The sequence below is a fragment of the Callithrix jacchus genome, chromosome 22, assembly GCF_049354715.1.
Source record: "Callithrix jacchus isolate 240 chromosome 22, calJac240_pri, whole genome shotgun sequence".
Classification (NCBI taxonomy): domain Eukaryota; kingdom Metazoa; phylum Chordata; class Mammalia; order Primates; family Cebidae; genus Callithrix; species Callithrix jacchus.
The window spans coordinates 6,436,093-6,460,056 of record NC_133523.1 but is presented as its reverse complement, the minus strand read 5'-3'; the positions used below and the strand labels follow the sequence as shown (position 1 = coordinate 6,460,056).

Sequence of the window (23,964 nt, the reverse complement as noted above, 5' to 3'; positions counted from 1 at the left end):
TAACTACAGTAACCATGTTGTACAATACATCTCTTAAATATTTTTCTCCTGTTCAACTGAAATTTTGTATCCTCTGACCAAGTCTCCCCACCCACATCTTCCCCATATGCTTCTGATCATAGGATGCTGAGACCCTACACTCAACATCCTATGAGGTCTCATAAGACGAGTATCTCATAGGTCTCAGACATTCAAATATCCACCTGGAGACTCACAAAGATTGTTAAGAAAATGGTTTCCCCTGGTGCAGTGGCTCACGCCTATAATCCCAGCACTTTGGGAGGCCAAGGCGGGGAGATTACCTGAGGTCGGGAGTTCAAGACCAGCCTGACCAACATTGTGAAACCCTGTCTCTATTAAAAAAACAAAAATTAGCAAAGCATGGTGGTGGGCGCCTGTAATCCCAGCTACTCTGAAGGATGAGGCAGGAAGATCACTTGAACCCAGAATGCAGAAGTTGCAATAAGCGGAGATTGTGCCAGTGCACTCCAGTCTGGGCCACAGAGGCAGACTCCATCTCCAAAAAAAAAAAGAAAAGAGAGAGAGAGAAAGAGAAGAAAGAAAGAAAGAAAGAAAGAAAGAAAGAAAGAAAGAAAGAAAGAAAGAAAGAAGAAAGAAGAAAGAGAGAGAGAATGAAGGAAAGAAAGAGAGAAGGAAAGAAAAGGGTTTCCTGGAGAAGTGTTTGCTCTGCAGAGACCACAGATGGAGATCTCCTTTCCCATCGCCTGGAAATATTGGTCCTTGCTCTCCTCCTCTCCCAATAATTCCCTTTCAGGTCATGTTAGCTACTAGAAACGACTGTCAGAGATTTGCACTTTCTCCTATAATCCTTGTTCAATGTATCCAGGAGTATAGGCTCTAGAGGCAGGTAGACTAACATGGTGATTTTAACATATGTCCATAAAATTTTTAATACTCTCCAAGTGGTAGAGACTAATCCCTCTCTCCTTGAACATGGACTTAGTGACTTGCTTCTCTTTTTTTTAAGGCAGGATCTTGCTCTTTTGCCCAGGCTGGAGTACAGTGGCGGGTGGCATGATCATAGCTCACTGTAGCCTCCACGTCCTGGGCTCAAGCGATCCTCCTACATCAGCCTCCCGAGTAGCTGGGACTATAGGCATGCGCCACCACATCCAGCTAATTGTTTGTTTGTTTGTTTGTTTGTTTGCAGAGCTGGCATCTTGCTATGTTGCCCAGGCTGGTCTTGAACTCCTGGGCCCAAGTTGTCCTCCTGTCTCAGCCTCCCAAAGTGCTGGGATTACAGGCATGAGACACTATGCCCAGTGTGACTTGCTTCAGCTGATCAGAAAATGGAGCATGTGACAGTTTGTGACTAGGTCGTACGTGTTATTGTGGCTTCCTCCTTGCTCTCTCTTTCCAGGATCATGCCCTGGGGAGAAGCCAGTCGCCATATTGTAAGGACACTCAAGCAGTGCTGTGAAGGAGCTGAGCCTCCCAACAGCCATGTGAGTGAGCTACCTTGGAAGCAACTCTTCCCACCCCAGTGGAACTTTCAGATGATCCAGCCCTGGTCAATGGCTTGACTACAACCTCATGCAAGAGCTTGAGCCAGAACAATGCAGCTAAGCCACCCCCAGACTTCTGACCCTCAGAAACTTTAAGAAACTAAAAGTTCTCTATTATAAGCTGCTACGTTTTGGAGTAATTTGATATACAGCAAGAGATAACCAATACACCTAAGAAGCAGTTTTCACCATTAATAAAAAGAGAGTAATAATGTGTCTAACCTCATAGGTTTGAGGGTTAAGTTGATACAATAATAAAACCCTGCCTGGCACAGATTAAATGCTTAAGTTCGATTAGTTATGATTGGCATTCTTATCATTCCATCATGCTAAATGGTCACAGTTACTCACAGAAAAAATCCTGATACCACCAAAATTGAACTGCAGAAGCCAGCAACGTTCCTGTCAGGCAGAACCTTGCAACGTGGGTGAAAGAGTTTAGGCTTTATCCTCAGGGCAAGGGAGCCACAGGCTCAGGCCGGAATTTTACACAGGTGGGTATTGGACAGGGGGGCTCACAGGTGGGCAGACAGGGAGGAGGCTGGGGATATAGCCAGGAGAGAGAAGAGGGCAGTGGTCTGGTCCGGGGCAGGGGCTGCAATGACGGAGAAAATTTTATGAGGCAGGAACAACCGAATCTGGGGAGTGTCCGGATGTAGCAGGAGTTTGAGACAGAAGAAGGAGTTGAAATTTGGAGGCTGGGCTAAAGAGTTGGAAGGTTTTGCAATCAAGCCCAGATGCCTCCTGCAGATGGAGACGGGATGAAGCTTACGGAAAACACAGATTTAATATATGATGGGTCTGGAGGTCAGAGTCCTCCCCAGTCTTATGGGACTAAAACCAAGATGCCAGCAGGGCTGCATTCCTTCCGGAGCTCCAGGGCAGAATCCACTGCTTGTCCTTTCTGGCTTCTGGAGGCAGCCCGCACGCCCTGGCTCATGGTCCCTTCCTTCCTACACAGAGCCAGCAGCTAGCAGATTCACATGTCACTTGCACACTCTAAATCCCTCGGTCTTGCTCTGTCTCTCCTTTCCGTCCTTCTTGTTCTTCCATTCTCTCTCTCTCTCTTTTTCTCTGTCTCTCTTCTAGTCCTCTCTCTTGCCCATTCTCTCATTTTCTCTCCCTCTGGCTCTGTCATTCTCTCTTTTTTCTTATATTTATTTATTTAAGACACAGTCTGTCACCCAGGCTGGAGTGCATGGTGCAATCTCAGCTCACTGCAACCTCCGCCTCTTGGGTTCAAGCGATTCTCCTGCCTCAGCCTCCCAAGTGGCTGGGATCACAGGTATGCACCACTACGCCTGGCTAACCTTTGTATTTTTAGTAGAGACAGGGTTTCATCATATTGGCCAGGCTGGTCTCGATCTCCTGACCTCAAGTGAGCCACCTGCCTCGGCCTCCCAAAGTGCTGGGATTACAGGCGTGAGCCACCACACCTGATATCTCTACCTCTCCATCTCTCTCTGACCCTCCTGCCTTCTTTTCATAAGAACTTTTGTAATGACATTGAGTGAAAGTCGCAATGAGCCGAGATCATGCCACTGCACTCCAGCCTGGGCAACAGTGAGACTGTCTCCAAAAAAAAAAAAAAAAGGTTGTGGGGAGGTGGGGGGGGTGGTTCCTTAGCTGAATTCCATCTGCAAAAGTCCCTTTTGTCATGGAAAGGAACGCATCCATCCATGGGTTTTAGAGATTAGGATCTTGGTTCCTGGGGGAAATTGAGGACCCAAGACTCCAGGCACCCTTCAAACCCACAGAGGTGACGGAGGATATGAGGTCTGCCCTGCAGTGGCCCTGAAGGCAGGGGTGTGAGGATAGGAAGGGGATATAGAAGAGGAAATCAATAATTCTGGCTGAGCAACTTGCAAAAGTCTAACCCCTACGACTTCCTCAGCAGAGGGCAATGCAAGGGACTCTCCAGATTAAAGAAGTCAGCGGAGGGGTGGCTGCAGGAAAATCACTTGCTGTCACAGAGTTCCAGGAAGGGGTAGGGAAGCTGGGGAATCCCTACCTAACTTGACCCTGCCCTGCTTAGACTCTATGTGCTTCCATAGCTCCCTGTTGCCCTCGGACTGAAGTTCAGCCTTATTAATACGGCACTCAAGGCCCTACCTAGTCTTACTCCCATCTCCCTGGCTTGTTTTATGGATCTCCACTCCCCCTAAAACCCTAGTGATCAGCTAGGCACAGAGGCTCATGCCTATAATCCCAGCACTTTGGGAGATCAAGGCAGGAGGATTGCTTGAGCCCAGGAGTTCAAGGTCACCCTGGGCAACATAGTGAGACCCTGTCTCTACAGAAAAATACATTTTAATTAGCTGGGCATAGTGGTTGGTGCACGCCCGTGGTCCCAGGTACTCAGGAGGCTGAGGTGGGAGGATCCCTTGAGCCCAGGACTTTAAGGCCAGCTTGAGCAACATGGCAAAACCTTATCTCTACAAAAGAAAAATTTTAATTAGCCAGGTGTGGTGGTGCGTGCCTGTCATCCTAGCTACTGGGGAGGATTGTTTGAGCCCAGGAAGTCAAGGTCACAGTGAACCATGACGGCACCACTACACTCCATCCTGGGCAACAGAGTGAGACCCTGTCTCAAAACAAAAAACAAAAAACAACAACAACAAAAAACAAAAACAGGCTGGGCACGGTGGCTTATGCCTGTAATCCCAGCACTTAGGGAGGCTGAGGCAGATGAATCACCTGACGTCAGGCGTTCAAGACCAGCCTGTCCCACATGGCAAAACCCCGTCTCTACTAAAAATACAAAAAATTAGCGGGGCATGGTGGTGGCAGGTGTCTGTAATCCCAGCTACTCAGAAGGCTGAGGCAGGAGAATTGCTTGAACCTGGGAGGCGGAGGTTGCAGTGACCTCAGATCATGCCACTGCACTCCAGCCTGGGTGACAAGAGCAAAACTCTGTCTCAAAAAAATAAAAATAAAAAGTCCCCGAGGGATTATAAAATACCTGAAGCCCCTGTTGTGGATGCCATCAACTCCCTGCCCACTGACCCTTCACAGACTGGTGCACCCCTATCCCCACCGCCCCCCCGCCCCCCCCCCCGCCACCGCTGCTGTGAGTGCTGCCTACAAGTGCTCACAGCTCACAGCTTCCCCCTCCTGCTTACCTGAGCAACTGTGCAAACCCTCAGACACAGCCCACAGACAGCGCGGATGGTCACAGAGGTGCAGAAGGCCAGCCCGTGCCCTTGGGATGAGATCGACCTGGCGATGCCAGTCACACTCCAGGCTCCCCGTGGGATGAGGCTGAGACCTCCTTCTTGCTTAGTTCTTTCCCCTGCTCTCTGCCTGATCTTCTCCCTCACAAACACCTGTGCACAGGAACCCTCACACTTCAAACTCTCCTTTTTAAAAAATTTTTTGAGACAGGGTCTTGCTCTGTTGCCCAGGTTGGAGTGCAATAGTGCAATCACAGCTCACTGCAGGCTCAACTGCCTGAGCTCAAGTGATTCTCTCACCTCAGCCTCCTAAGTAGCTGAGACCACAGGCGTACATCATCATGCCCTGATAACTTTTGTTTTTTTTGGTAGAGATGAGCTCTTGCTTTATTGCCCAGCCTGGTCTCAAGCAGTCCTCCTGCCTCTGTCTCCCAAAGTGCTGGGATTGCAGGCCACCACACTCAGTTCTCTCTTGATGCCAAGTCTGAAATGCACATTCACCTCAAATCCTTTGCAACATGTGTGTGTAGATATCACCTTCTCCAGGAAGGCTTCCTTTGACTTCCTGTGAGGCTCCTCCTCCATCCTCCCCACCATCACCATAGTCAGTATTATCTATGCTTGCCTGAATGTCTGTTTCCCTCAAAAGATTGGGCATTTTCTCAGGGCAGGGAAAGAATTTTATTGGCTGTTGTATCCTAGAAAATAAAGAAACAAATGAAGAAAAAGAGAGGAAGAGAAACGGATGAATCTACTGACATTTTCATCCCTCCCTCGCTGCCCCAGAAAGACCACAATTCTTGACAGCTAATTTTTGTATTTTTAGCAGAGACAGCATTTCACCATGTTGGCCAGGCTGGTCCGAACTACTGACCTTGTGATCTACTCGCCCCAGCCTCCCAAAGTGCTGGGATTACAGGTGTCAGTCACCAGGCCCAGCTGTTGCCTGTTCACTCTGATGACAGTTTCTTTTGCTGTGTAGAAGCTCCTTAGTTATATCTCATTTGTCAATTTTTGCTTTTGTTGCAATTCACGGGCAAAATTTCTCTATCTCTGTGTTAAAGTCTGGAGGCAGAATTCCTTCTTCTTCGGGAATCCTGACTTTGCTCCTAAGAAACTCAACTGATTAGATGTGGCCCACTCACATTACAGAGAGTCATCTAATTTGCTGAAAGTCGACTGCGTATAAACATCAATCATAGCTAGAAAATATCTTCCCACAGTCAAGACAAGTTGACACATAAAATGAACCACTCTACGCCTATGTGTTTGAAATTCTAGAAAACACAAACCGCATATGGTTAGGGATAGAGAAAGCAAATCGGTGGTTACCTAGGGCCAGGGGTGGAGGGAGGGATGAATTACAAGAGGGTCTGAAGGGATTTAAGGGGATGATAGAAATCATTTATATATATACATATGTGTGTGTGATATTGTTTTTGAGATGGAGTCTTGCTCTGTCACCCAGGCTGGAGTGCAGTGGCCCAGTCTCAGCTCACTGTAGCCTCCACCTCCTTGGGTTCAAGCTATTCTCCTGCCTCAGCCTCCCAAGTAGCTGGGATTACAAGCATGTACCACCACATCTGGCTAATTTTTGTATTTTTAGTAGAGACTGGTTTTCACCATGTTGGCCAGGATGGTCTCAATCTCTTGACTTCGTGATCCGCACGCCTCGGCCTCCCAAAGTGCTGGGATTACAGGCGTGAGCCACCACACCCGGCCATGACATTTGTTTTGAGCGTCTCCAGTGAAATGTGATCTCTTAAATTTGTTTTGATATAGAGTTGATCTCTTGCACGGTGATAAAGACATATGACCGCATTAACCTTAGCAACAATCTAACTGTATACTTCCTTAAACACCAAAGTAACAAAAACTGGTGCAAGTTTTGTTTCCTAACTGTATCCTGCTGATAAGAAATACTGTCTTTGAGAAATCTTTCCCGGTGCTGTTTAGAGCTCAGGGGACAGGCTCATGAATTTAAACCGTGTGCAGCTGTGTGTTTATCCACTCCCCTTGCAAGGGGTACGGAACCGGCTAATTTTTGTATTTTTGCTATGCAAAATACAATTGCTATGCACAGACTCTCTGCAAATTTCTGCAAGGGTTTCTGGCCGAGCTTCAAGCCAGTTCCCCAAATTGTTTCACGTATCATTGCACCTCGCAGGAGGCAGAAGAACCAGCTAGAGGAACTGATTCTCTGCACTCTGAGCATTACCAGAAAAGACCCAGAAGAACACGCAGAAGTGCAAAATGACTGAAGAGAAAAATAATAAACCATCATGTTCATCCCCAATGATAGGGGCCCTGAGACCAGGCAGACGGGGAGCCGAATTGGAAAGAAGTGGGTCTCACAGAATCTAGAGAAAGAAAACGGACCTCCAGGCCTAAGCCTCTGAGAAGGTAGAGGGTTCTGGGAAGTGGAAGAATTGTACAAAGATGCAGCCTAAATAAGGGGCAATAGGCTGGGCGCGGTGGCTCACGTCTGCAATCCCAGCACTTTGAGAAGCTGAGGCAGGCGGATCACGAGGTCAGGAGTTTGAGATCGGCCTGACCAATAAGGTGACACCTTATCTTAACTAAATTTACAAAAATTAGCTGGGCATGGTGGCGGGCGTGTGTAGTCCCAGCTACTCCAGAGGCTGAGGCAAGAGAATTGCTTGAACCCGGAAGGCGGCTGAGGCAAGAGAATTGCTTGAACCCGGAAGGCAGAGGTTGCAGTGAGCCAAGATCGTGCCACTGCACTCCAGCCTGGGTGACAGAGTACGGCTCCATCTCAAATAAATAAATAAATAAAAATACAGGGCAATATAATCTGTTTAGTCGTGGACTGGGCTCTTCTGGCAGACAGACCGAGTTTCACTGCATTGGTCTTATAGGAATACCATAACAGAGTACGACAGACTGGGTGAGGCTTATTTTTCGTTTTTCATTGCTTTTGTTTTTGTTTTGAGATGGGAGTCTTTCTCTGTTGCCCAAGCTGGAGTACAATGGCACCATCATAGTTCACTGCAGGCTCAGCCTCCAGGGCTCCAGCAATCCTCTTACCTTAGCCTCCAGAGAAGCTAAGAATACAGGCACAAGCCACCACGCACAGCTAATTTTTAAATGTTTTGAAGAGATGGGATCTCCCTATGTTGAACAGACTAGTGTTGTGAACTGAACACAAGCCCGGATATCTTGTCCAGCGAGAGGGTCCCAAACCTGGAAGAGAGCGTGCGTGGAAAAAAAGGAGAAAGAAAAGAGCGGGGTCTGGAGGACTGGATGGGCTATGTCCAAGCAGCAATTTTATTTGTGCAGTAGGTTCCATTATATCCTTTTCTACTTAATGTTGTTTATGTCAGATCAAAGCATTTCTCAAATAACAGAAGAAACAGAAAACAATTCTGGGGAACTAGAAAAAGGAACAGTACAAGGTAAGTAAGTTACACCCAGTAAGTAAGTTACACCCAGTAAATACTTAACAATTGTAAATACTGAAGTGAATATTTTACAACTAATGTAGCAAGGATCCAAAAATGAACACAATGAAGGAATAAACCATAAGGAACCGAAAGTGGACACAATGCCTCCCAAGTCCTCATATCCATAAAGTAATGACTTAATTATTTTTAATAGCGTAGTCCCTCTCTCGGTTCCTGCTTTCCCTCAGCTCGACTCCCCCAACCGGGGATCTGTGTCCAGGCTCAAGCTCACCATATGGCAAGGCCCATTTCCCAGGGGCCTCACACGGGAGCGATCCCCACAGTTCTCCCTCAGACTTGTCTTGAACTCCTGAGCTCAAACAGTCCTCCCAACTTGGCTTCCCAAAGGGCTGGGATTACAGGCGTGAGACACTGCATGTGGCCCAGATTGGGTGCTTTAAATAACAGAAATTTTTCTCAATGTTTTGGAGGCTGGAAGTCCTAGATCAGGTGTTGGCAGGGTTAGTTATCCTGAGGCCCCTCTCCTGGCTTGTAGCCAGCCGCCTTCTCCCTGTGTCCTCACATGGTCATCCCTCTGTGAGTGCCTGTGTCCTAATCTCCTTTTTTTTTAGATGGAGTCTCCCTCTGTTGCCCCAGCTGGAGTGCATTGGCATGATCTCAGCTCACTGCAACCTCTGCCTCCTGGGTTCAAGCCATTCCCCTGCCTCAGCCTCCCAAGTAGCTGGGACTACAGTTGGGCACCACCATGCCTGGCTAATTTTTGTATTTTCAGTAGAGATGGGGGTTTCACTATGTTGGCCAGGCTGGTCTCGAACTCCTGACCTCAAGAAATCCACCCACCTCGGCCTCCCCAAGTGCTGGGATTACAGGTGTGAGCCACCATGCCCAGACCTAATCTCCTCTTCTTAGAAGGACCTCAGTCATACTGGATAAAGGCTCACTCATATGACCTCATTTTAACTTCATTGCCTTTTTGAAGGCTCTAAATTTAAGTGTCAAGTCTTCAGACTTAGTCGCATTCTGGAGTACTGAAGGTTAGGACTTCAACACAGGAATTTTGCAGGAGACACAAAACACAATCCTGTCCCTAAATTCACATACCAGCTCCAACTGCTTACTGGGTGCCCTTAACATGTGACCTCCTTAGCCTCTCTGATCCCCATTTTTCTCATCCACTTGTAAACCAAAAATAAAATTCTAAATCCCCCTCCAACCATCAGACTGGATCCCTCCTCTCAGCCAAGGGCGTTCCTAAGTTAACCTGAAAAACATCAGGCCATGATGGGAAGGGAGGGCCAGAAATGCCTCGTTATTCCCTCCTCCCTCTTGGAATTCAGGAAAAGATGACCAGCACCAACTTCAACACAGAGCGTACATCTGATAAGAAACATGTACAGCCCATTCTCTCTAAAGCCTGCTACCTGGAGGCTTCATCTACATAATAAAGCTCTGGTCTCCACAACACCTTATCATCACAACCTACACACTCCTTTCTATTCATTCCGGGTCTTCGGATAATAACTTAAGTCTTTTGCCTGGGTGAGGGGGCTCACGCCTGTAATCCCAGCATTTTGGGAGGCCAAGGTGGGCAGATCATGAGGTCAGGAGTTTGAGGCCAGCCTGGCCAACATGGTGAAACCCTGTCTCTACTAAAAATACAAAAAGTAGCTGGGCATGGTGGTGCAAACCTGTAATCCCAGCTACTCAGGAGGCTGGGTCAGGAGAATTGCTTGAACCTGGGAGGGGGAGACTGCAGTGAGCCCATGTCATGCCACTGCAATCCAGCCTGGGCAGCAGAGCAAGATTACATCTTGAAAAAAAATAAATAGCTTAAGTCTCTCAACCAATTGCCAATCAGAAATTTTCTTTTCTTTTTTGAGATGGAGTCTCACACTGTCACCCTGGCTGGAGTGCAGTGGCATGATCTTGGCTCATTGCAACCTCCACCTCCTGGGTTCAAGCGATTCTCCTGCCTCAGCCTCCTGAGTAGCTGGGATTACAGGCACCCGCTACCAGGTCCAGCTACTTTTTTTTTTTTTGTATTTTTAGTACAGATGAGGTTTCACTATGTTGCCAGGGTGGTCTCGAACTCCTGACCTCATGATCCACCCGCCTTGGCCTCCCAAAGTGCTGGGATTACAGGCTTGAGCCACCACGCCCGGCCACCAATCAGAAAATCTTTAGAACTACCTGCAACCTGGAAACTCCCCACTTGGAGTTGTACTGTCTTTCCAGATGAAACTAATGTACGTCTTACAGGTATTGGTTAATGTCTCCCTAAAAGGTAGAAAAGCAAGCTGTACCCCAGCCACCTTGGGTACATGTCTTCAGGATCTCCTGAGGCTGTGTCACAAGCAGATCCTTAACCTTGGCAGAGTAAACTTTCTAAATTGACCTGTCTCAGATAATTCGGGGTTCATGTACTCAAAAACAGATACTGACAACCAAAATGAGTGGCTGAAGACAGGCATTCCAATCCATTGAGATTTGTTGAGCCAGCTTCAGGGTGCACGCAGGAAAAGCAGACTCACCTGGGGCTGTGTTTGCTTGTTTGTTTCAAGAGACAGTCTTGCTCTGTCACCCAGGCTGGAACGCAGTGGTGTGATCCTGGCTCACTTCAACCTCCGCCTCCCAGGTTCAAGTGATCCTCCTGCCTCAGCTTTCCAAGTAGCTGGGACTTCAGGTGTGCACCACCATGCCCAGCTGATTTTTGTTTTTTGGTTTTTGTTTTTTTTTAAGATGGAGTCTTGCTCTTGTTGCCCAGGCTGGAGTGCAATGGCACGATCTCGGCTCACTGCAACCTCCGCCTCCAGGGTTCAAGCGATTCTCCAGCCTCAGGCTCCTAAGTAACTTGGATTACAGGCACCCACCAACACGCCCAGCTAATTTTTTGTATTTTTAGTAGAAACAATGTTTCACTATGTTGGTCAGGCTGGTCTCAAACTCCTGACCTCAAGCAATCCACCTGCCTCGGCCTCCCAAAGTGCTGAGATTACAGTCGTGAGCTACTGCACCTGGCTTTTTGCATTTTTTTAGTAGAGATGGGATTTCACTATATGTTGCCCAGGCTGGTCTCGAACTCCTGGCCTCAGGTGATCTGCTCGTCTTGGCCTTCCAAAGTTCTGGGATTACCGGCCTGAGCCAATGTGCCTGGCCTGAAGCTGTTTTTTCCAAAGAGGTTCCCGGGAGGTTTAGTATTTATACATTTTCCTTAAAAAGGGAAAGTGAGAGGAATGGTTACATACTTACGAGACGTCAGTTGGTGTAAATCTACTGTCAGTGAAGAGTAAAACTCTGTAAAAGATTTGAAGAGATATAATCTGAGCCAAAGACGAGGGAGCAGGACACAGCCCTTAGGAGGCCATGAAAACATTGTCCAAGGTGATCGGGGTGCAACTTGGTTTTATCCATTTTAAGGAGACATGACACATCAATCAAATGCATTTAAAAAATACATTGGTTTGGTCCAGAAAGGTGTGGCCACTCAAGGTGGGGGAGGGGAGCTTCCAGGCTACAGGTGAATTTAAATATTTTCTAGTTGACAATTGGTTGAGTTTGCCTAAAGACCCGGGATTGATAGAAGAGTCTCACTCTCACTCAGACTGGCGTGCAATGATGTGGTCTTAGCTCACTGCAACCTCCACCTCCTGGGTTCAAGCAGTTCTCATGCTTCAGCCTCCTGAGCAGCTGGGACTACAGTCATGTGCCATCACACCCAGCTAATTTTTTGTATTTTTAGTACAGATGGGTCTCGCTATGTTGCCCTGGTTGGTATCAAACTCCTGACCTCAAGTGATCTACCCGCCTCGGCCTCCTAAAAGGCTGGGATTACAGACGTGAGCCACCACACCCGGCCAGTATATATACATATTTCAAAACATCATGATGAACACCATGAATATACACAGTTTCTATTTGTCAATTTCAAAAAAGAAAAAAACTTTTTAAAGTTTTAAAGAAAAATTCACTAGCATGTTACTCCGCTTTATTTTTCTCCATGGAGCGAATCTCTAAGTAAACTCCAGCTGAGGTCACATCCTTGCCCGGCTGTTTCCTCTGCCCCTTCCTGCCTCCTGCGGCCGGCGTGGCCAGGCCCGGAAGAGAGATGCAGATTACATAGGGCCTTGTGCTTACCCCTGTGGCTGAGCTCACTTGCGTTGCTTGTGCTTCTGCTGGGTGGACTGGAGGCAAGAGAGGTGAGGATACCTACAATGACTTGAAATCAGCAGTGGGCTGGGCACGGTGGCTCAGGCCTGTTAATCCTAGCACTTTGGGAGACTGAGGTGGGCAGATCATCTGAGGTCAGGAGTTCAAGACCGGCCTGGCCAACATGGATTGCAGCATCACGATCTCGGCTCACTGCAACCTCTGCCTCCATCTCTACTAAAAATATGAAAATTAGCTGGGCATGGTGGTTGGCACCTGTAATCCCAGCTACTTGGGAGTCTGAGGCAGAAGAATTGCCGGAACCTGGGAGGCCAAGGTTGCAGTGAGCTGAGATCACACCACTGAACTTCAGGCTGGGTGACAGAGTGAGAAAGAGGGAGAGAGAGAGACGGAAGGAAGGAAGGAAGGAAAAAAGGAAGGAAGGAAAGAAGGAAGGAAGGAAGGAAGGAAAGAAGGAAGGAAGGAAGGAAGGAAGGAAGGAAGGAAGGAAGGGAGGGAGGGAGGGAGGGAGGGAGGGAGGGAGGGAGGGAGGGAGGGGAATCAATCAGCTGTGGCGGGAATATTTACACCATAGGAATGGGCAAATGCTATGCAAATATCCACTAATTGCACCATCCCCACTCCAGCCAGCCACGGTGGCTCACACCTGTAATCCTAGCACTTTGGGAAGCCAAGGCAGGTGGATCACCTGAGGTCAGGAGTTCGAGACCAGCCTGGCCAACATGGTGAAACCCCGTCTCTACTCAAAAGAAAATACAAAAATTAGCTAGGCTTGGTGGCAAATGCCTGTAGTTCCAGCTACTTGGGAGGCTGAGGGAGGAGAATCGCTTGAATCCGGGAGGCAGAGGTTGCAGTGAGCCAAGATCACACCATCGCACTCCAGCTTCAGTGACAGAGCCAGACTCCATCCAATCAATCAATCATCCTCTTGCAGATTAGATTAGAGCTCAAACAGCCGAGCCTGACTTCTAACAGCCTTGTCTTTGGAAACGGTCTAATCAGAAAGTTTTAGACAGTGAAGTCAAATCACTGATGGCCACCAGAGGGCAGTAACAGCTAGAAATACGGGGGACTTGGTTCCAGGACTCAAATGCCAGGGAAACATGGAAGGGTTGGATGCCCAAGAACAAGTCCCACCTTGAGTGAATGGTACCCATGAAATATGATGGCTCCCTCTGTGAAAATCTGCCCCACGCCTAACTTCATTGCCTGGAATTCCACCTTTAGGGAGTCATTCCTTTGGATTAAAAGGTGTTTCTCAGGGTTGGGGGTTGGGGGGTGGTCCAAGTGATTCTCCTGCCTCAGCCTCCCCAGTAGCTGAGATTACAGGCACCCACCACCACACAGGCTAGTTTTTATACATTTAGTAGAGATGGGGTTTCACCATGTTGACCAAGCTGGTCTTGAACTCCTTACCTTAGGTGATCCGTCTGCCTCGGCCTCTCAAAGTGCTGGGATTACAGGCGTGAGCCACTGCGCCCCACCTGTGTTTTTGCATCTGTGTGCATGTGTTTCTATTCACTTTTTCAGTCTTGTTTGGTGGCTTTGTGGGGGGAATGGAGGAAAGTATTTGGGTCTGGGGTCTGGGGTCCTGTTGTAATGAGTCACGTGTATCTCTGTAGCTGTCTCTGCTGCATTTGCCTATTGCAATGGGCAGGTATTTTTGACTGTCTGGGTCCATGTCCATTTGTGCATCTGCTTGCCAAGAATGTAGGGTCATGGGGAGGGAATCTTTGTGAATCTCTCCCGGGGTGAAGGGGCGGGGGTGCCTGTAATCCCAGCTACTTGGAAGGCTGAGGCAGGAGAGTCGTTTGAACCCAGGAGGCAGAGGTTGCAGTGAGCCAAGATCGTGCCATTGCACTCCAGCCTGGGCAACAGAGCAAGACTCTGTCTCAAAAAAAGGAGCGTGGCTCTGTGCTTAGATGCGTACGCTGTGCCCATGGCTAGCTGAGGTCATCTTTCTCTGGTTCAGAGAAGTAACATCTTTCTCAGAACTTTACAGCTAATTTCATAGGAGCAGAGAGGACCTTAACGTCTCCTGGACCCCTGGCCACTATGCACTACTTCATATAGAAATAAAAACCCACAAAACTGGTTGTGAGATCAACTTAGAGCACGTGTGTGAAGTGCTTATTTTCATGGTAACAGACAACACTGAATACTCGATATGGGAGCGGCCTCTTTATTAGTATGGTAGGGTGATATTTGGAAGTGTGAACTACTTTTTCCCAAATTCATTTATATAGCCCAGGATCCTTCCCCAGCCCTGTCTACTCAGGCCAGCCCATCTTTTTGCCTACCAAAGTTTATTGTAGCAGCCTGAAGATTTACCCACAAAGCAACTCCCTGGCTTTTGCTGTCAGTTAGTTGGGTTTTGTTTGTTTTTTGTTGTTGTTATTGAGATGGAGTCTTGTTCTGTCGCCCTGCCTGGAGTGCAGTGGCACAGTCTCGGCTCACTACAACCTCCGCCTCCCAGGTTCAAGCAACTCTCCTGCCTCAGCCTCCCAAGTAGCTGGGATTACAGGCACCTGCCACTAAGCCTGGCTAATTTTTGTATTTTTAGTAAAGACGAGGTTTCACCATGTTGGCCAGGCTGATCTCAAACTCCTGACCTTAGGTGATCTGCCTGCCTCGTCCTCCCAAAGTGCTGGGATTACGGGCGTGAGCCACTGCACCCAGCCTGCTTGGTTTTTAGAGCTGAGGTCTCACTCTGTTGCCTAGGCCAGAGTGCAGTGATGCAAAAATAGCTCAGCACAGCCTCAACCTCCTGGGCTCAAGCAATCCCCCGCCTCAGCCGTCTGAGTAGCTAGGACTACAGTTGTGTGCCACCATGCACAGCTGATTTTTTTTTTTTTTTGGTAGAAAGGAAGGTCTCACTATGCTGTGGAGGCTGGTCTTGAGCTCCCGGCCTCAAGTAACCCTCCAGCCTCCCTGGCTTTTGAACTTCAAAATCTTACTTGAAGATCCTGAATCTTAGTTTATGAGCATTAAAAAAAAGTCAGCCAGGCGTGGTGGCTGACGCCTGTAATCCCAGCACCTTGGGAGGCCGAAGTAGGAGGATCACGAGGTCAGGAGATGGACACCATCCTGGCTGACATGGTGAAACCTCGTCTCTAGTAAAAATACACATTAGCTGGGCATGGTCCCACGAGCCTGTAGTCCCACCTACTTGGGAAGCCAAGACAGGAGAATTGCTTGAATTTGGGAGACGGAGGTTGCAGTGAGCCAAGATCACGCCACCGCACTCCATGCTGGGCAACGGAGACTCTGGGGTGGGGGGCGGGGGGTGAGTCTAAGCTCTAAAGGACTCTGTTGATAAACGTGTCATTATTGAGAAATGCTAAGTGTATGAATAGTGACGAATGCTGAGCATATGACAGAATATATTGTTTGCTGTGAAGAATGATGGCAAGGAAAACCCAGCTGCTCCCCCCCGCCACAAAAGTAGAAAACCATTTGGGGCATTCCAAAGTGGCAGGACAACATCTAAATATCACACACTGGTTACGACAATTCTTTGCGATATCTGCCCCTGCCCCTGTGGCTCCCTCCTGTAGAACACCTTTTAGTTTGTCTGTGATCAGTGGTAAGCGGCACCAGCTGCCTACTTGACGTGTTTTGTGTTATGAGAAAATACCGTCCACCTGTTTGTTAATAGTGATCACCTGTTCAGAGAGACTGACTGGGTCAGAGTCTGTCTGCTCAAAGCCTTCAGCCTGGAATGCTATCAGCCCCTGAGGCTCTCAGCTTGGAAGGCTGCTGGCCCCCCAGATAGTCCCACCTTGCTCTTCTATCTGGGTGTCTGCCTCTCAGTTCCTTCAGTGCCACCTGGTGTGGGTCTCTATGGCTGAGCTGGCTCTCGGTGGACTCCAGATAAAAATCTGGTCATAGTAGCTGCTAGGGGACAGGGGCAGAGAGGAATGGAGAGTTGGTTAATGGATACAGAATTTCAGTTTTACGAGATGAAAAAGTTTTGGAGATGGATGGGGGTGATGGTTACATGCTAATGTGGATGTACTAATGCTAGTGAACACTTAAAGATGGCTGGGATGATAAATTTCACGTGACGTATATTTTACCATAATTTAAATAAAGATTATTAAATAAAAAATGGCTGGGCACAGTGGCTCACACTTGTCATCCCAGAATTTTGGGAGGCCAAGGCGGGTGGATACCTGAGGTCAGGAGTTTAAGACCAGCCTGGCCAACATGGCAAAACCCTGTCTCTACAAAAAATACAAAAATAGCCAGGTGTGGTGGGCACCTGTAATCCTGGCTGCTTGGGAGACTTGGGCAGGAGGTGGAGGTTACAGTGAGCCAAAATTGTGCCACTGCACTTCAGCCTGGTGATAGAGCAAGACTCCATCTCAAAAAGAAAACAAACAAGGCCAGGTGCAGCAGCTCATGCCTGTAATCCCAGCCTCCTGAGTAGCTGGGATTATAGGCATGCACCACCATGCCCAGCTAATTTTTTGTATTTTTAGTAGAGATGGTGTTTCACCATGTTGACCAGGTTGGTCTTGAACTCCTGATCTGAGGTGATCTGCACATCTGGGCCTCCCAAAGAGCTGGGATTACAGGCGTGAGCCACTGCGCCCGGCCCAAAAAGGGGAATTTCATATCCTGGATTCAAGTTGTATTGTATCAATACATGACAGAGAACAGCAATCAAGTTGGGAGACAGGAATTGGCAAGAGGGCTCTTGTCTGTGGATTGGCGATGGCTCTTGTCTGTGAATTGGTGAGGGGGCTTTTTCTGTGGATTGGTGAGGGGCTTTGTGAATTGGTGAGGGGACTTTGTCTGTGGATTGGTGAGGGGCTTTGTGAATTGGTGAGCGGGCTTTGTCTGTGGATTGGTGAGGGGGCTTTGTCTGTGAATTGGTGAGGGACTTTGTGAATTGGTGAGGGGCTTTGTGGATTGATGAAGGGGTTTTGTCTGTGGATTGGTGAGGAAGCTTTGTCTGTGGATTGGTGAGGGGCTTTGTGGATTGGTGAGGGGGCTTCCTCTGTGGATTGGTGAGGAGGCTTTGTCTGTGGATTGGTGAGGGGGCTTAGTCTGTGAGTTTGGTGAGGGGGCTTTGTCTGTGAGTTTGGTGAGATGGCTTTGTCTGTATGGCATGCTCTCTTCCCATCTTTCTGCTGGCAGCTTCTTCTGAACAAGACCAGTCCTTCCATTCATCTTCATCCTTTTATTAAATGTAATCACCTCGAGCCCTGCCTCCTTGAGGAGACCCAAGAGGAAATCGGGGTGTTATAAATTAACCATGGTAGGGCACATTCTGGGGGCACTGCCAGCTGGACGCTGGCCTCTCGCAGTCCATCCCAAAGTCTCCCCCTTCCGGGAGCTGTCACAGCCCCTGGCCCCGCTGCCTGCCCATGCTGGGTTCAGAGCCTGGAGTTTCTCATCTGTCTGCCAATGCACCAGGGCTCAGCAGTATTCAGAATAATCTTCCTCCACGTAGTTGGCAGGGAACCACCCAACCTGAAAACACATGAGGAGCTCATCAGAGCAGTCTCTGCACATTCTCCTACTGCCCCCCGACACCAGGCTGGCCCCCTCCCACTTCAGGGCCTTTGCACCTGCTATTCCTTCTACCCCAGAAAAGACATCACCCAACATACACAAGGCTGACAAGCACGTGTGTGTGCACTTGAGCACACACACACCCATTACCTCCTCCAAGTCCCTGCCCAAATGTCACTCTAGCAACAGGCTTTCCTAAACACCCTTTTCAAAATTGCAAGCCCCACCCACCCCAACCAAAACTTCTTAGCCCCTTTTCTTTCTCTCTCTCTCTTTCCCCTCCCTCCCTTCCTCTTTCTTTTTCTTTTTTCCTTTTCTTATCTTTCCTTCTTTCTTTCTCTTTCTCTCTTTCGACAGAGTCTTGCTCTGTCGCCCAGGCTGGAGTGTAGTGGCACGATGTCAGCTCACTGCAACCTCTGCGTCCCAGGTTCAAGTGATTCTCCTGCCTCAGCCTCCCGAGTTGCTGGAATTACAGGTGCCTGCCACCACGCCTGGCCAATTTTTTTCTATTTTTAGTAGAGACCGCGTTTCACCATGTTAGCTGGACTGGTTTCAAACTCCTGACCTCAGGTGATCCGCCCACCTTGGCCTCCCGAAGTGCTGGGATTACAGGCTTGAGCCCAGCTCCTTTTTTGCTTTATCTTTCTCTGTAGCACCTATCACCATCAGATTCATTGGGTATCATTTGCATATTTACACGCTTGTTGTCTGTTCCCCTCCCTGAAACTACAATGTGAGCTCTACAAAGTGGGGATTTTTTTTTTTTTTTTTTTTTTTGAGACAGAGTCTCACTCTGTCACCCAGGCTGGAGTGCAGTGGCACAATCTCGGCTCACCACAACCTTCACCTCCTAGGTTCAAGTGATTCTCCTGCCTCAGCTTCCTGAGTAGCTAGGATTACAGGCACGAGCCTCCGGGCCCAGCTAATTTTTTTTTTTGTATTTTTAGTTAAGACAGCATTCCTTCATGTTGGCCAGCCTGGTCTCAAACTCCTCCTCAGGTGATCCACCCACCTCGGCCTCCCAAAGTGCTGGGATTATAGGCATGACCACCATGCCTGGCCAGCAGGAATTTTTGTCTGTATTATTGCCACTGAATCCCAAGGGCCTAGAACAGTTGCTGGCACACAGTAGATATTTAATGAATATTTGATGAATGGATGGATAGATGAATGGATGGATTCTTGGATTGCTGGGTAAGTGGATAGATAGGTGGGTAGATAGAAAGATAGCTAGCTAGATAGATAGATGGACAGACAGATAATAGAAGATAGACAATAGATTATACAGATAATAAATAGATAATAGGTAGAAATAGACAATAGATAGATAATAGGTAGATAGATGAATGGGTGGATGGATACATGGGTTGGAGGATTGTGCTTGGATGGAGGGATGAATTAGTAGACTGATGGGTAGGTGGATAGATGGATAAATATAGAGACAGATTAACAAATGGGTACATGCATGGATAGATGGATGGATACACAGGTAGAAATGAATGAACAGATGTTGGACAGATGAGAGGATTAGTGAATAAATGTTTTAATGGGTGGGCAGGTGGATGAATGGATAGACAGATGAGTGAATGGAAGGGTTGGTGGATGAACGGATAGATGCATAGGTTGAGATGGACGGATGCACAGATGAATGGATGATTTGTGGATGGATGGATAGATGGTTAGATGGATGGATGGATGGATGAATCCTTTACATCCCAATCGTCCTTCAGTGCTGCAAAAGGCTCTCTCAAACACTAATTGTCCTCCACTGCTCATTAAACTGATCATCCAATGTTTTAACAAAACAACTAATCTACGCAATTATCCAGATCATTTTTTCATGTATGTTTTCCCCAGTAGAATGTAAGCTCTAACCACTGTCGTTATCTTCATTAAACAAATATTTTTGAGACAGCATAATCAAGGCAGAATTCTAGAGGCTTAGAAGTCATCAGTGGGTGAAATAAAGGTGCTCTGCTTCCATGGAACAAAAATAAGAACTTGGCAGAGGGCCAGGCATGGTGGCTCATGCCTGTAATCCCAGCACTCTGGGAAGCGGAGGCAGGCAGATCACAAGGTCAAGAGATCAAGACCATCCTGGCCAACATAGTGAAACCCCATCTCTACTAAAATATAAAAATTAGCTGGGCATGGTGGCACGCATCTGTAGTCCCAGCTACTCGGGAGGCTGAGGCAGGAGAATTGCTTGAACCCGGGAGGCGGAGGTTGCAGTGAGCCGAGATCATGCCACTGCACTCCAGCCTGGCACCTGGCAACAGAGCAAGACTCTGTCTCAAAAAAAAAAAAAAAAAGAACTTGGCAGAAACAAGTGGGCTTGAAGAGTCTTGAGGTCTCTTCCACTCCTTAGAGTCTGAATTCAAGCAGGCAAGTGAGCACAGTGATTTAGTACCAGCTCTGCCTCTTTGTATATTCAGTATTGATTAGGCACCTACTGTGTGCCAGGCACTGTCCCAAGCACTGGTGATGTTGCAGTGAGCCAAGACAGACACAAATGCCTGCCTCGGTGTTTTCAAAACATGCCAGTCACTCTCACCCCAGGACCTTTGCACACACTGGTCCTTCTGTCTGAAACACTTTCCCCCAACCCGTCTACAACCTTTTCACCTGGATAACTTTCTTTATCTTTTATTAATCAGTTTAGTCTTTGAGAAATCATCCTGACCTCGCACGGTGAGTCAGGGGCTCCCTCGGTGCTCCTAAGCTGCCCGTAATTCTCCACCACAATCTCTTTTATTCTTTCTTCTTCTTTTTTTTTTTTTAGAGACAGGGTCTTGTTCTGTCTCCCAGGCTGGAGGTACAGAGGCATAATCATAGCTCTGGCAGCCTCCAACTCCTGGGCTCCAGAAATCCTCCCGCCTCAGCCTCCTGAGTACCTGGGACTACAAGCACACACTACCACACCCAACTAGTGTTTTTATTTTTATTTATGTAGAGGTGAGATCTCAGTATTTTAGCCAGGCTGGCCTCAAATTTGTGGCCTCAAGAGATCTCCCACCTCAGCCTCCCAAAGCACTGGGATTGAAGGCATGAGCCACGGTGCCCAGCACCCTTGTTAATGCTGACCGCTCAGTGTCATAACTGCTTGGGGGTAGATCTGTCCTCCACCTTAGATTATCAGTTTCAAGAGGCCAAGTCCTTGTACCATGCTTGTTTCTGTTTCCTCGGCACCCGGCCCAATGTCTGCGCACAGCAGGTGCTCAACACATGCACGTAGGGTGCATGAATGTATAAATGACATCCCTGTCTTCCTTCCTTCCTTCCCTTCGACCAGGAAAGACCTCCATGGGAGCCACACCTCACCTGCTCCAGTCCCCAGTTCCAGCGCAGCCCCTCCACCACCAGGTCAACCCCTGCTGGGAGGAGGTCTTAACATGTGTGTGATGGAGTGTAAGTTGTTTGCTGAGAGGTGATGGCAAGGAACACCGAGCCATCCCCAGGCAGAAAACGGCTAGAATAGTAGGCAATATGTCCCTGTCGTGCACTAGTTAAACCAGTTCCCAAAACACAGGATACAGGCGCTTGTCCCCATCGCTGACTCGAAAAGGATACTTTCTAGCTTATTTCTGTTTTAGTAGTGAGCAGGCACTGTCTGCCTGTTTAGTCTGTCTTTATTCTATGAAGACACACTGCGAACCTGCTTATTAGAAACAATCCCTTGTTCACAAAGAATCAATACGTGGGTCAGAGTCTGCTCTGGGCCGTCAGCTGGGAAATGCTGGCAGACCCCTGACCGTCCCACTCTGATTCCACTTTTGCAATCTATCTTTGTTTCTGTTTCTTTTTTTTTTTTTTTTTTTTTTTTTTTTGAGACAGAGTCTCGCTGTCACCCAGGCTGGAGTGCAATGGCATGATCCCGGCTCACTGCAACCTCCGCCTCCCGGGTTCAAGGGATTCTTCTTCCTCTGCCTCCTGAGTAGCTGGGATTATAGGTGCACGCCACCGCGCCCAGCTAATTTTTGTATATTTAGTAGAGATGGGGTTTCATCATGTCGGCCAGGCTGGTCTCGAACTCTTGACCTTGTGATCCACCCACTTCAGCCTCCCAAAGTGCTGGGATTACAGCCATGAGCCACCATGCCCAGGCTGTTTCCGTTTCTTAATTCCTTCAGTGCTGCCTGGACTGGGGTCTCTATGACCGAGCTGCTGTCAGCAAACCCCCATGCCCTCCCCCCGTCACCCAGCCCTGCCTGCCTCACCCGGCCATAGATCTCCCCTCGCCACCAGCCTTGCTGTCCCTTCTTGTTAAGGATCTTGATGATGTCCCCCTCCTTGAGCGACAGCTCTGATCGGTCCCTGGCGCAGAAGTCATAGCGGGCTTTGGCTGTGCCAAAATACTTTGTGCTTCCCACTGTGGAGAGAGAACACAAGTGAGAAAAAGGTCTGCAGCAGACACCCACTCACTGAAGGGCTCCTCGGTGCTCTTTTCTGCAGCGTGTTAGATGCCCTCTACTTTAAGGGGACAACTGTACTCCCAGCCTCATCCTTCTATCTGAATTTAGAAAAGAATACCTTTTTTTTTTTTTTTTGAGATGGAGTCTCATTCTGTCACCCAGGCTGAAGTGCAATGGTGCAATCTCAGCTCACTGCAACCTCTGCCTCCTGGGTTCAAGCAATTCTCCTGCCTCGGCCTCCCAAGTAGCTGAGATTACAGGTGTGCGCCACCATGCCTGGCTGATTTTTATATTTTTAGTATAGATAGGGTTTCATCATGTTGGCCAGACTGGTCTTGAACTCCTGACCTTAAGTGACCCGGACGCCTTAGCCTCCCAAACTGCTGATATTACAGGCATGCGCCACCATGTCCATTCCAAAAATAAGACTGGTTTTGAATCTTTATTTTTTTTATTTTGAGGCTGAGGCATGAGAATCCCTTGAACCTGGGAGGTGGGAGGCAAAGGTTGCAGTGAGCTAAGATGGCACCACTGCATTCCAGCCTAGGCGACAGAGTGAGTCTGTCTCAAAAAAAAAAAAAAAAAACTGTAGATGTAGGTATCGATATCTATATCTATCTATCCTGACCTGCTCCCAGGTGAGTCAGGGGCTCACCCTGGGATATCTATACATCTGCAGATATAGGTGTCTATATCTATAGATAGATGATAGATATACAGATACACATAGATACAAATGGATAGACAGATGTGAAAAGGGGTTTCCGCTACTCACAGATACGACCTCTGCAAGCCCATCGGAAGGGGTGTCAATGTCGTCCCCAAACTTTCCCTCCTGCCTGAGACCTCCTACCTGCCGGCTTGCTGACGGTCCTCTTCTCCGGCTCCTTGAAAGGAAACTGCAAGGTGGTGTCCAGAGACTTGAAGCAATCCTTTAGGGAGTTCTGCTGGTAAAACTCCACCAGCTCCTAGAAGGCGACAACACGGCAGATGCTGTCCCAGCGGGTCAGCCCATGAGGGGGCAGAGCTAGGAAGAGCCAGATGCAACCCCTCACACAAAGCAGGCCCTGCCTCTGGCCTCTTTGAAAGTGACCCCTTGAATGCTCCCCATGATGGGGAGCTCATCACCTTTCTGAGCAGCCAGGATCATTTATGAGGAAGGGACCACATTGCCTGAAACAAGTTCTCCTCATAGTTGACTGATTCGCTTCCTGATACATTTACCAGATAATTGCTCACCAAATTCAAAGCTTCCAGGGGTGCCTTAATTTACAATTAGTAACCATCATTGGACCACATGCAGGGCTGATGCCTGTCATCTCAGCACCTTGGGAAGCCGAGCTGGGATGATCACTTAAAGCCAAGAGTTCAAGACCAGCCTGGGCAACATAGCAAGATCCTATCTCTACAAAAGATTAAAATATGAGCCAGGCATGACGGTGCATGCCTGTAGTCCCAGCTATTCAGGAAGCTGAGGAAGGAGGATCGCCTGAGCCCAGGGGTTGGAAACTACAGTGAACTATGATCACAACACTACATCCAGCCTGGGCCACGGAGCAAGACCCTGTCTCTTGTATATTTTTAAAAATAAATCTATATGAAAGGTTCATAGATATTAATTACACTTTTCCTACAACTTGTCTGAAATTTTCCCAAAGTTAAAAATTGGGGGAATATGTTTCAGAATAAAAAATATGGAGGGGAAAAAAAGATCTGTTGAATAAATTAACCTTTGGGG

At 48.1% G+C, this 23,964-nt stretch overlaps 1 protein-coding gene across 1 annotated transcript in view; it reads right to left on the bottom strand.

Annotated features, from left to right (window-relative positions):
• Nucleotides 1-17,464: 17,464 nt before the first annotated feature.
• Nucleotides 17,465-23,964, bottom strand: part of VAV1 (vav guanine nucleotide exchange factor 1) — a 78,100-nt gene continuing 71,600 nt past the window's right edge. Inside the window, exons 25-27 of the mRNA XM_002761642.7 lie at nucleotides 23,080-23,194; nucleotides 22,032-22,183; nucleotides 17,465-17,772 (exon numbers count right to left, since the gene is read on the bottom strand). Of these exons, the coding sequence (XP_002761688.4) occupies nucleotides 17,719-17,772; nucleotides 22,032-22,183; nucleotides 23,080-23,194 (321 nt within the window). The 3' untranslated portion in view covers nucleotides 17,465-17,718. The remainder of the gene's footprint in view (nucleotides 17,773-22,031; nucleotides 22,184-23,079; nucleotides 23,195-23,964) is intronic.